Source organism: Melozone crissalis, unplaced genomic scaffold (genome assembly GCF_028551555.1).
Source record: "Melozone crissalis strain CALT ecotype California unplaced genomic scaffold, PUWL_Pcris_2 ptg000032l_1, whole genome shotgun sequence".
Taxonomy (NCBI): Eukaryota; Metazoa; Chordata; class Aves; order Passeriformes; family Passerellidae; genus Melozone; species Melozone crissalis.
The window spans coordinates 2,638,849-2,651,455 of NW_026535810.1; the positions used below are offsets into that span (position 1 = coordinate 2,638,849).

General features: G+C 47.2%; 2 protein-coding genes across 2 annotated transcripts; one reads left to right on the forward strand and one right to left on the reverse strand.

Annotated features, from left to right (window-relative positions):
* Positions 1–4,376: 4,376 nt before the first annotated feature.
* LOC128940334 (olfactory receptor 49-like) lies at positions 4,377–5,465 on the reverse strand. Its single transcript, XM_054281682.1, is given in 2 exon segments — positions 4,377–5,158; positions 5,161–5,465. Coding segments are annotated over 2 exon segments (1,008 nt in total). The 5' UTR covers positions 5,387–5,465.
* Positions 5,466–10,075: 4,610 nt separating this feature from the next.
* DAD1 (defender against cell death 1) lies at positions 10,076–12,199 on the forward strand. Its single transcript, XM_054281593.1, has 3 exons — positions 10,076–10,291; positions 11,446–11,596; positions 12,016–12,199. The coding sequence occupies exons 1-2, from the start codon at positions 10,081–10,083 to the stop codon at positions 11,574–11,576; spliced, it is 342 nt and encodes a 113-aa protein (XP_054137568.1). The 5' UTR covers positions 10,076–10,080; the 3' UTR covers positions 11,577–11,596; positions 12,016–12,199.
* Positions 12,200–12,607: the final 408 nt, after the last annotated feature.

Genomic DNA, 12,607 nt, shown 5'->3' on the forward strand with positions numbered 1-12,607 from the left:
TCTGTTCTCATGGTGGTCACTGTGCTGAACACCACACCCCTGCTCACCACCAGTTCCCTTTCTTGCTCTGGTGGTATCACCCCACCTTTGTGCTGCAACCACTGTAGCCTTCCCCACCCTGAAGACACTGTCTGCAAACCACTGGTCATGCACAGGAAACCTTGCATGCAGATGGTCACCAGAGCATCAACTGGAACTGTTTTCTACTCTGCTGCACACTGACACTGCCCTAGAGTCACACAAAATGGTCGAGGTGGGAAGGAACCTTCAGTTTTGTCTGGTCCAATGTCCCTGCTCAAGCATGGCCGCCTAAAGCACCAATTGCTCAGGACCAGTTCCAGTTGTTTTTGGAATATCTCCGAGCATGGAGTCACCACAACCTCCCTGGCCAAGCTGTACCAGTGCTTGGTCACCGTCACAGATAGTTGTGTTTGCTGATGCTCAGACAGAGCCCCAGTTTGTGCCCACTGCCTCTTGTCCTGTCACTGCACACCACTCTGAAATGAACCTGTATTTCTCCCACTTCTATCCTACCTTCAGAGATATCCATCCATGGATAATGTCCCACCACAACCTGCTCTTATCAGGGTAAAAACTCAGCTGTACCAGGCATTCCCTGTAGGACAGACTTTCCGGTCCCTCCATCATCTCCAGACCACTTTGTTGAGCTCTTCCCAGCACATCTGTGTCTCTTTCACGTGGAGCTCAGAACCCACAGCACTCCAGGTGCCATCTCATTAGCACTGAGTAGAAGGGAAGCATCACCTCCCTCAAGTTATTGGAAACAGCATCCTAGAATAATTTCAGTAGTAAGGGATCATTTAATTCATCCCCTATGCAATAAGCAGGGACACCTTCTGCTAGACCAAGTTATTCAGAGCCCCATCCAACCTTGAATGTTTCCATGGATGGGGCATCTAAAGCTCTCTGGGCAGCCCATTTAAATGTTTTGCCATCCTCATCATCAAAAATTTCTTTCTTATATCTAATGTAATAATTAAGATGCTAATCATTTTCTTTATATATATTCTAATGACTAAGTTGTTTATCTATTGCCTTTTAATTTAAAAGAATAATTTTATTTTATTAGCCCTGTAGTATTGCAACAGGCCCTAGTACTGACATCTGAGTGACACAACTCATCTTGATCACCTGGTAGATATTCAGTTCTTCCTAATTAATTGTTTAAATATTTCTCATTCTAATTGTGCCTGAAAATTTCTATCACCTGTCCATCTCCCCACTGAGCCAGTTCTTTTCAGGGTTCATGTCCTGGGAAAACTGGAGCACAGGGGAATCAAAGTAAAACACATGACATTATTTGTTAATTAAGATTTTTTTCTTTCACTCATTAAAAAAGGCCTTGAAAGCCTTTTGCAATGGTGATGAATATTGCTTCTGTCTCGGTGTATAATTAGTACAGCAGGTAAAGGTAGTGCTAATTAGAGCAGAGAAAGGCTTTACAAACAAAGCCTTTGGCACTTCTGTGGGTTGCAGGTTGCAGTAACAGGAGAAGAGGCTGGAATGAGAATTGTCTTATTGCCAGCACATAAATCAAACTTTGACTCAGGTCTCTCCCTGCTTGGTCCCAAAGATATTTTCCTCTCTCTGCCTGATTCCCACCAGGGTATAAACACGACTAATTCCCTATTAAAGTGTTTCCATTTCCATTCTCCCTGTCACACGTAATTAGAACAAAAGACAAACAGAAATTAAGCTGTAGGTATTCACTGAAACACCGCTGGGAGCTCCCTAATTAACCACACAATGCTTCCAGCACAGGAACAACCACAGAGCTCATTATGGCTGTCAGCTTTTTAATGAGCCCCTGCAGGACTGTGGTGCCACCTCCCAGTTCCTGGTGGCTGTGGCACAGTCTGGCAAGGTGCCTTGAGGAAATGACAAGGCAGGAGCAGGAACAAACTTACTGGGAGCTTTAACAGAGCCCAGTGCGAGGTGAGAGAGTTGGACAAAGTGTTCCCAGCAGGGCTCATTCGAGCACAGAGTCACAGACTTGGATTACAGACAGCTCAGCAAGCCTCAAATGTCTCCTGCACCAACATTCCCACTCAGAAGTCAAAGAGCAGGGCCCAGGCAGTGCCAAGGTGGTACTTTCTGTCAGCATCACCCCCAGGCAGGGCAAAGGAAATGCCAAGGACACAAACCTGCTCTGCCAAACCATGGGCAGAGGCAGAGCCTGCTCTGCAGTGTCAGCTGCAGGGGTGAGCCCAGAACTGTCACTGCAACAGTGTGGCTGCAAGAGAGTGACTGCAACAGCGTGACCGCAACAGTGTGGCTGCAACAGTGTGACTGCAACACAGTGACCGCAACAGTGTCACTGCAACAGTGTCACTGCAACACTGTCACTGCAATGCACAGTGACTGCAACAGCGACTGCATCACTGTCAGTGCATCACTCATTGCAACACTGTCACTGCAACAGTGTGACTACAACAGAGTGACCGCAACACTGTGACGGCAACACTGTGATTGTAACAGTGTGGCTGCAACAGTGTGACTGCAACACTGAGACTGCAACACACACAGTCACTGCAACTCTGTCACTGCAATGCACAGTGACTGCAACAGCATCACTGCAACACTGTCACCACAACACTCTGATTGCAATGCAACAGAGTGACTGCATCACTGTCACTGCATCACTCATTGCAACACTGTGGCTGCAACACTGTCACTGCATCACACACTGCAATCCTAGTTGTTGGCACATGTCAGGCTGTAATTACACCCAGGGGAAAACATACAGTAAGGAATCACAATTTGAGGGGTTTGGGAAACTTTGGGAAAGAACACTCTCATCCTTGCATAGGTTTATTGTTTTGGCATCATCAGTGACCTTGGATGTTCAACCACACTCTCACTGTCCAGGAGATTGGGCATATGTCCAGATTTGGAGCAAAGAACCACTCAAGGAAAAGTGGAAAGGATCATTCCAAGCTCCTCTGACTATCAAGACAGCTGTAAAAATTACTGGTGGAGATTCCTGGATTCACAATACACAGCCAAATCCAGCCCCAAACCTGGAAATGCCTTCACAGCTAAGACTGAAAAAAAAATGTTTCATGAATTGTGCTTGGGATTAAGGATTATTGTACTTGGGATCAAGGATTATTGCTACTGAATTAGAGGGAGGACAAGGAATTCTGTCGATGGGTTCAGTGTGTATGGTAATGATTGTAAACATAGCTTTGTGGAAGCTGAAGTTCTAAAACCAAAAATATTGATAAGAATGGTGTTTCTGTACTTGGTTTGTGGCTTGGTAGCTCAATGTGATCTCTGTAGCCTGTGAAGGACCCACATGCACTGACCATAACCCTCCCCACCCACCCTGTGTGCTGGGGACAGTGCTGGAGTACTCTGGAATGAATGAATAAATATTCAGGTGTTTAGCATTTAATTTTGTTTCTCACAATCTAAACTATCTCAGTTGGCAATAAATTACATTGGTTTTCCCCAAATCCAGTGTGTTTCACTCCAGGTAGAAACTGGCAAACCATCTCTCTGTATTTATCTCAAACTACGAGAGTTTTGTTTCTGTTTTTCCTCTTTTCCCACTGGGGGTGGAAGGTGTGAATGGGAATTTGGTTTTTCACTAAAGCTAACCCATCCCAGCAAGGGGGGAAATGCTGAGAAAAAGCTGACACCAGGTAACAGAAGATTAGAAAATCCTTTCTGTGCTGGCATATTTTCATTGCCAACAGAAGGAATTACATAACATCTACAAAGCATAAACCATTTGAAATCAGCATCTTTAATTCACAATACAGATGTTGCACCTGGGAAACAATTCAGATACTTGGATGGGCTACACCACTGTCACCATCATATTTTCTGGAAAAATCACTTTGCCAGGATTTCTCTCCTGGGAAGCTGAGAAGCCTCAGAGAAAAAGGAAAAATTAAAAAACCAATATTATCTAATTTGCTTCTCCTGTGTTTTGCTGCTTTGGAATGTGGTAGGTGATTGTTTAGTTGGTTTCATGTGGCTTGTTTTTACTTAATGACCAATCATGGTCAAACTGTGTCAGAGCTCTGGAGAGAGTAATGAGTTTTTCATTAGTATCTTTCAGCCTCCTGTCTGTATCCTTTCTGTATTCTTTAGTATAGCAAATATATAATGTAATGTAATGTAATGTAATGTAATGTAATGTAATGTTATATTATATTATATTATATTATATTATATTATATTATATTGGAAAGCACCCACTCTGGACAAAGGTGGGATCATATAAAGCAACCATTAGTAAGAGAGGGATAAGCAAATTTTGGCTTATATTTATTATTTTATTATCAGAAATTATTATTATCAGACTAATTATTATTTTATTATCACAAAATACAAGGCTCCACCGTTCACATCTGCCTCAGGGAGCCAGAAAACTTCAGAATTTTCTCCTTTAAAGCTTGCTTGACTTGCCTGTTCCTGAGTGAGTAGATGTAAGGGTTGACTGTCTGGGTCAGCACGGAGAAGAACAAAGACAGAACTTTGTCAGAGTCCTGCCCACCTCGCTGGGCTGGGCGGATGTACCTGTAAATGCAGGTGCTGTAAAACACCATCACCACCATGAGGTGAGCTGAGCACGTGGAAAATGCCTTCCTCCTGCCTGCTGATGATGGAATAAGCAAGATGGTGACAATAATGCAGCCATAAGAAACAGCGGTTACTATCAGGGTACCGGGGAGGATGAGGATGAGTATGATGAACATCAGCTCTTCGATGAAGGCTGTGTCTGTGCAGGACAGCTGCAACAACAGGGAGGCATCACAGTAAAAGTGATTCATGACATTGGGACCACAGAATGGCAGCTGCACTGTCATGATGGTGGGGGGAAGCATCAGGAGAAAAGTCAGTGCCCAGCAGCCCAGGATCAGCTGCAGGCAGAATCTGCTGTTCATGATGGCCGGGTAGTGCAAGGGGTGGCAGATGGCAACGTAGCGGTCCAGGGACATCCCTGCCATGTAGAAAAGGGTGCAGGTACCCAGGCAGTAGAAAAGCAGCATCTGGAGGAAGCAGCCAGGCAGGGAAATTGTCTTCCTCTCTGTCAGGAGGCTGTACAGGGTGCTGGGAAGGAAGGTGGAGGTGAAAGTGATTTCCAAAAGGGCAAAATTCCTAAGGAAGTAGTACATGGGGGTTGGAGGAAGTGATTGGTAAGAGTGATGCTGATGACAGAAATGTTTCCAAGCAGGATCAAGAGGTAGGCAATGCCAAGGAACACAAAGAGGATGATCTCCCACTGGCGGCTGTTAGCCAGTCCCAGGAGGACAAACTCCACTACAGTTGTGTGGTTCATTGAGACATCACTGAAAAAACTGGCAAGAAAAAGAAAAAACCTGTTTTGGGAACTTGAAAAACAACAGAACATGTGTCAGTTTGGCTTTGCTAACATTACAGGGCAATACCAGCAACAAACCTCTTATAAAAGACTGCAGCAGCCACAGTAACCACAGTAACAACATATTAAAAATCCTGGTCATCAAAAAGGAGCCCCAAGCTCCATTGGTAAGACTGAGTCCTCACTCCAGTCAAAACAATTCCTGAGAGGTGCAGAAGCTCTTATTGGGTCTCTCTGAATGATCTGACAACATCCACCCTCCAACAAACCAAAAAAACCCCACATGCCCAGAATGGAAACTTTGCTGTGTCCAGACACTTACCACAGAGGAATGCAATCATTCACAGACAGACTCTGAAGCAGGTTAGATTGGTGCAAGGAAACATTAACATTGTAAAAGGGAAAGTTACTGCAGTTTAGATTCATTTCAGATTCATTGCAGATATTTCTGAATGACTGAAGTAAACAACACCACAATGAATTTCCAGGAAAAGCAAGCCCATCTTATCTAGCTGATAACCCAAATCAAACAAGACACTCAAATTTTCCTCTTGAAATGCTCAACAAAAGGATAGCTATAAACTGGGATGGTACAACCCTTCTTAATGCACTATTCCCATCAAATCTTTCCCCTTAGAGCCCCTTTCCCAGCAAAACAAGGGAGTTTATTGGCATCATCTTATGGCTGTTTCTCAAAAAACACCAATACAAAACTTCGCTCTCACAAACCATACTAAACATAGGACATATTTTCAATACCACAGATGGACTGATATTATCTGGAAGTTGAGAGAGGTCCCCTAAGCCAAGAAACTCCCTCAGTAACAGCTAAAAGATTTTACTTTAGTTTGAAGACCAAAAGTTCAGTTTCCCAAGTCAATGTTTCTTTAAATTTTCCCTATTCTTCAGAAAAATTTACCCTCTAAGAACTCTGAGAAATGCTCCAGGTAGTTACCAGTATATCCACAACAATCCAGGATGCTACAAAGAGTATTCTGAGTCTGATTCTGCTCCTCCTTAGCTTAGATTTACAATTGATTTCTGGCAAAAAAAAAAAAAATTCCTCTCTCTTCAGCTCCTTTATATAATGGTGGCAGGGTATTACAGTCCTGTGTTTCCTCAGTGTGTCAAACCTCAGGGACCAATTAGGGATCAAAACATGAAATAACACTTTGTGGGGAAACACTTGTGAAAGAACAGCAAGAGTATAATCAAACCACAGAGGAAACGAGATTGGGAAGGACCTCTGGAGGTCCAGTCCTCACTAAAAGCAAAGCAGCACAAGGTTGCTCCTGCCTTTCTCTCAGTAAGTGTGGATATCTCCAAACAGGGGATGGATCAACTTCCCTGCAGGGCCACAATTTCCCTTGTGCTTTCATTGTGAATATTTAGTTCTTTTTGGGCAGAAAAGATTTACTTGAAGCTCTTTGTGAGAGGTCTGGCTCTAACCTGTCTCTGAGTCCCCCTCAGTGGACTCCTCTTGGCTTTGTCTTCTCTCTGCTTCTCCTCAGGTGTGATGTGCCCCGGTTCTCTGATAAATTTGCTCAACTTTCACTGGACTCACACCATTCTAATAACATCTTTGGGGTTTTTTTGGTACTGTGCACAGCTCCCACAAGTGCCAAGCAACAAGAATTTAGGACCAGATCAGCCCATGGGTGCAGCCTGGCAGAAGGCTCACAGTGTGCAAACCTGGAGATAAGAAATGCTGAGACAGAAATGGAAATAGAAACGAGTTTCAAAGGATGGCCTTGAAAATAACACTGGATACTTTGGAGAAAGAGATGCACTGTAGTTGGAGCTATGAGGGGTAATTTTAGATGATTTGCTTTAAGGCATTTACAGCATGGTGTGGCAAAAGCTGATAGGCCAAGAAACACTTACAGTGTATTGTAATTAAGAAATAATTGGCTTCTGATTATGATTGCATGAATTATAACATCTGTATTGTCTCACCCTTAACATGAGACTGAAAATGGAATAAAAGTTTTTAAAACACCTCTGAGTTACCCCATCTCTGGGTCAGAAAATGGATTAATCCAACATAAAACCCAACAAGGAGTGGTGGCTGATAGAGGATTGCCTGTGGTCGTGTTCACAGGAGTCCCAGGATGAGGGAAGAGATGAGAATCTTGATTCCATGTTTCAGAAGGCTGATTTATTATGTTATGATATATATTATATTAAAAGAAAATGATATATTAAAACTATCCTAAAAGAATAGAAGAAAGGATTTCATCAGAAGGTTTGAAAGGAATAGAAAGGAATGATAATAAAATCTTGTGACTGACTGGAGAGTCTGAGCCAGCTGGACTGTGATTGGCCATTAATTAGAAACAACCACATGAGACCAATCACAGATGAACCTCTTGCATTCCACAGCAGCAGATAACCATTGTTTACATTTTGTTCCTGAGGCCTCTCAGCTTCTCAGAAGAAAAAATCCTAACAAAAGGATTTTTCATAAAATAATTCTGTGACAATTGCCAATGCCTCAGAGCTGACACTGCCCTGGAACAGCTGCTGTACCTCACACAGCCAAACTGATTTCCCCAACCCAGCCTCAGGCCCATCAGATCCGTGTTACTGTTGGTATCAAAGACATTTTTTTTTTATAGTTGCCTTGCAGTGTCACTGAAACAAGAAAAACCCTCCAACAACATATTTAGTGTTAGAGAATGAAGGCATTACTTTATTCTGGTCAGTATGTGCAACAGAAAGAATTTCATCCACACATTGCTGGTGATGAAGAGAGACAGGGAAAACTGATTTGGTGATCAGAATCCAAATTTATTGTGGACTACCAATGCTTATATACTGTTTTAGGAAGACTAGCAATGTTTACTACAATGATTAGGTTAAAATCACATACACAAACATTCGCATATTACAACTTCTCTTCCTTACAGACTTTAATGAAATTTTCTTTTCCAGTAAACCTCTCTAATTGAATCTTTGTTTAATCCTCAAAGTTCTGTTTGCTTTTGCCAAGGCATCCTGTTATCAAATCTCTTATGCCAACCAGGTCCAAAGCTGATAATCTGTCTTGTATCCCAATATCTCAACAACACATTGCCTGGGTGTGCAGAGAAAATCCTTCCATCACACATCACTCTTTACTAGATTATTCTGATATTTACACAGTCAAAACCCATGGAAATTAATTCAGTGTTCATTGGTCTCAAACTATGCAGCTCTTAGCATTTGGTGTCCTATTGGTTATGGATCTGTTGGGCTCTGATGTTAACTAGGTCCTCATTCATTGGTTCTCTCATTTTTTCTCAGACCAGGCATCTCTGACCGTGTTTGAGCTGATGTTCATTAATGCTCATTAATTATCTTTTGTGTCTTCTCTGTGCTGCTCCCAGCCTGCTGAGATGTGAAGCTAATCACACCTCGAGTGACGATCCTTTGAAAAGAAACTCCAACTCCTTTCCCCCCAGGCAAAGGCGAACTGACTAAAGTTACAAAAATATTCTAAATTTTGTATCATTTTCCAACAGCAGGAGGCAGACTGAGATCGTTTTGCTTTTACCCGGGAGGGGAATCAGTGTCACCTGGACACTCCTTCAGCCACAAATCCTCGGACATTCCTTCGGCCACAAATCCCTGGACACTCCTTCAGCCAGAAATCCCCCTGGACAGTCCTTCGGCCACAAACACCAGGACATTTCTTCAGCCAGGGGCTTCTGGACACTCCTTCGGCCACAAACACCGGGACATTTCTTCGGCCACAAACCCCTGGACGCCCCTTTGGCCAGGAACTCCCTGGACACTCCTTTGTCCAGGAATCCCTGGATGCTCCTTCAGCCAGGAGCCCTGGACACTCATTCATCCAGGAGCCTCCTGGACACTCCTTCAGCCACAAACATCGGGACAGCTCTTTGGCCAGGAGCTTCTGGACACCTTCATTCAGGAATCCTCCGGACACTCCTTTGGCCACAAACCCTTGGACACTCCTTCATCCAGGACTCATCTGGACACTCCTTCGGCCAGGAGCCCCCTGGACTCTCCTTCAGCCTGGAATCCCTGGACTCTCCTTCAGCCAGAAGTCCCGGCCACTCCTTTGGCCACAAACCCTTGGACACTCCTTCGGCCACAAACACCAGGACTTTCCTTCAGCCAGGAGCTTCTGGATACTCCTTCGTCCAGGAATCCTCCGGACACTCCTTCAGACAGGAGCCCCAGACATTCCTTCAGCCACAAACCCCTGCACACTCCTTCAGCCAGGAATCCCCCTGGATACTCCTTCGGCCACAAACACCAGGACATTCCTTCAGCCAGGAATCCCCTGGACACTCCTTCCTCCAGGAGCTCCCTGGACACTCCTTCAGCCAGGAATCTCCCTGGACACTCCTTCGGCCACAAACCCTTGGACATTCCTTCAGCCAGAAATCCCCCCGAACATTCCTTCGGCAAAGAGCCCCAAACATTCCCTCAGCCAGAAATCCCCTCACACCCCCTTAGCCGAGCGGCCTCAGGCAAAGCCCCGCTTCCAGCAGCAGCGCTGGACTCTGATTGGCTTTTGGAATTAACAACTCTCTAATCTACCCAGCAACAGCCAGCTCTACGCTCTTATTGGCTTTTTGCAAGCAAAGGGGTGCGGACTGCGCTTGTCTCAGCGCATGCGCAATTCCCCCTATCGCTCACCGCCACGTCAGTGCGCGCCCGCGCAGTGCGGGCGGGCGACGCGGCGCATGCGCAGTGCGGCAGCGGCGGCGGACATGGCGGGCTCGGTGCGGGCCGTGGCGCGGCGCTTCCTGTCCGAGTACGGCGGCGGCACCGCCGGGCGCCTCAAGGCGCTGGACGCCTTCCTGCTCTACGTGCTGCTCACGGGCGCGCTGCAGTTCGGATACTGCCTGGGTGTCGGCACCTTCCCCTTCAACTCCTTCCTCAGCGGCTTCATCTCGGCCGTCGGCAGCTTCATCCTGGGCGGTCAGTGCCGGCCCCTCACGGCCGTGGCGCGGGTCGGGCTCACCGTGAGCGGGCGTGGCGGGGAGCCTCAGGAATCAGCAGCGCTCAGAGCTGGCCCTGCAGCCGGGGAACCCCGGGGCCCTCAGCACCCCCGGGGCCCTCAGCACCGCCGGCCATTCCCGAGCTCCCCGTTCCGCTGCTCCCCTCAGCCAGGGAGCCCCGAGGCCCTCAGCTCTCCCGGGACCCTCAGCACTCCCGGGACCCTCAGAACCCCTCGCCCTTTACCGAGCTCCCGGTTTCGCTGCTCTCCTCAGTACCCCCGAGGCCCTCAGCACCCCCGGCCTTTCCCAGCTCCCCGTTCCGCTCCCCAGCTCTGCAGCTGCAGGGCCGGCCCGGAGCTTTGTCCCCCTGGCTGTGCTTGCAGCTCGGTGGGATTGAGAGTGCCACAGGGACACATGCACGGTGCTGCTGGCCAAAATACCCCAAAGCCGCCCTGCTTCTGTGCAGGGCTGGAAGAGCTGGGGTGTTCAGGAGTGGAGAAGGTTGCAATAAGAGCTGAGAGCCCCTTCTACAGCCTAAAGGGGCTCCAGGACAGCTGGAGAGGGATTTTGGGCAAGAGGCTGGAGTGACAGGACAAGGGGGAATGGTTTCCCACTGCCAGAGGGCAGGGATGCGTGAGATAGTGGGATATTGGGAAGGAACTGTTCCCTGTGAGGGTGGGAGGCCCTGGCACAGGGTGCCCAGATTTCCTGAGTTCCTGGAGATGTCCAAGGTGAGTTTAGATGGTGTTTGGAGCACTCTAGGATAGTGGAAGGTGTCCCTGGGATTGGAATGAGAAGATCTTTAAGGTCCTTCCAGCCCAAATCATTCTGTGCTTCTGACACACCCAACAGAGCACAGAGGAATTTCCACACTCCTGTGTGAGTCCAGTCGTGCTCCGAGCCTGTTCCCCTCAGGATCTGGGCACCCTGTGGTGTTTGTGGTGCTGTGGGAGGCACTGACTCCACGACAGCCCCATCCAAATTCCCTGCCAGTGTCCTGCTCCTCTCTAGGAACAATGGAGTCACTTCTCCCTGGGTGGAACATCCTGGGCTGGGCTGCCCCAGGAAGGCTTTGCTTTCCTCCATGGTTTTCTCTTGTGCTCACTGATGCCTCCTTCTTGCTGTGCTGTGCAGTTTGCCTCCGGATCCAGATCAACCCCCAGAACAAGGGCGAGTTCCAGGGCATCTCCCCCGAGCGGGCCTTCGCTGATTTCCTCTTTGCCAACACCATTCTCCATCTCGTCGTCATCAATTTCGTTGGCTGAGCTCTGGGAGAGCCTGACAGGTACTGAAGGGTCCCAAAAGGGACAAACACAGCACTGTTCTCCTTTGGGGGAGAATTAGAATGAGAATAAATTCAGGAGTCCCCTGAGCTCCTCCTGGCCAAGCACAGCTGAGCTCTGGGTTGGCACAGAGTGAGGATTTCTGATTTTAACCCAGAAACCTACCCACATTCCTCTCTTATAAGACAGATTCCCCATTTTTCTTTGCAGGAGGAGCTTTGGGGGCTCTGTGAGGCTGAGGCATGCCTGGGGTTCAGCTCTGGAGTTGTTTTCAGCAGGGGACAGAGACAGTTGGGTGTTGGGAGAGGGGACATTCCCTGTTGTTACTCTTGCAAGGTGCCACAGGATCACTGGGGTTTGGGGGAGTTTCATCCCCTCTGCTCTGCAGTGACATTGCTGATGTTGCCTCCTCTCTTTCCAGGTATTGAACTGCTCCTGATGGCAAAGCCTGGCATGGGGAAGTGCCCAGCACACTCTCACCTTCTTCTTTGATGGAAGAACAGATGCAGGGTTCAAGATTTCCACCCCTCAGAGTGTCCTGTGGAGGGGTCTGCAGCCTCATTGTGTAACTGAGATCCTTTCCATCAATAAAACTCTTTATGACACTGCAGCCTTTTCCATACTGGGGACAAATACAGAGCTTCTCCTGCATCCAGCTTCCCTCTCCCTGGTTTTACCTCTCTCCCTTCCTTTCTACCCAACAGGCTTTTTTCCTGTGCCCCAGTTTTGCAGGGAAGCAGGAAACAAATTATCATGGAAATTCAGTTGTCATCCACCCTTTTCATCTCTCTCTTTCCTGCCTTTTGATCTCCCAGGGTCTCCCAGCTTGCCACCTCTTCTCCTCACTGAACAACCCCAGCTCCCTCAGCCATCCCCCAGAAGAGAAATATTTTCTAGTCCTTTTGTGAGCCTTGTTGCTCTTTGTGGAAACCCAGGGAATATTTCTTTTTCTGCTCTGGGGTGCCCTGAGCCCCAGGGGAGCTCTGACTTTGACCCTCATCCATGGAGAAAGT

What these genes read in the sequence shown, in the direction of transcription:
- DAD1 (XM_054281593.1), top strand. Translation starts at nt 10,081, where the DNA reads ATGGCGGGCTCGGTGCGGGCCGTGGCGCGGCGCTTCCTGTCCGAGTAC. An exon ending in CGGCAGCTTCATCCTGGGCG is followed by an intron (nt 10,292 to 11,445) that starts GTCAGTGCCGGC and finishes TGTGCTGTGCAG; the next exon opens with TTTGCCTCCGGATCCAGATC.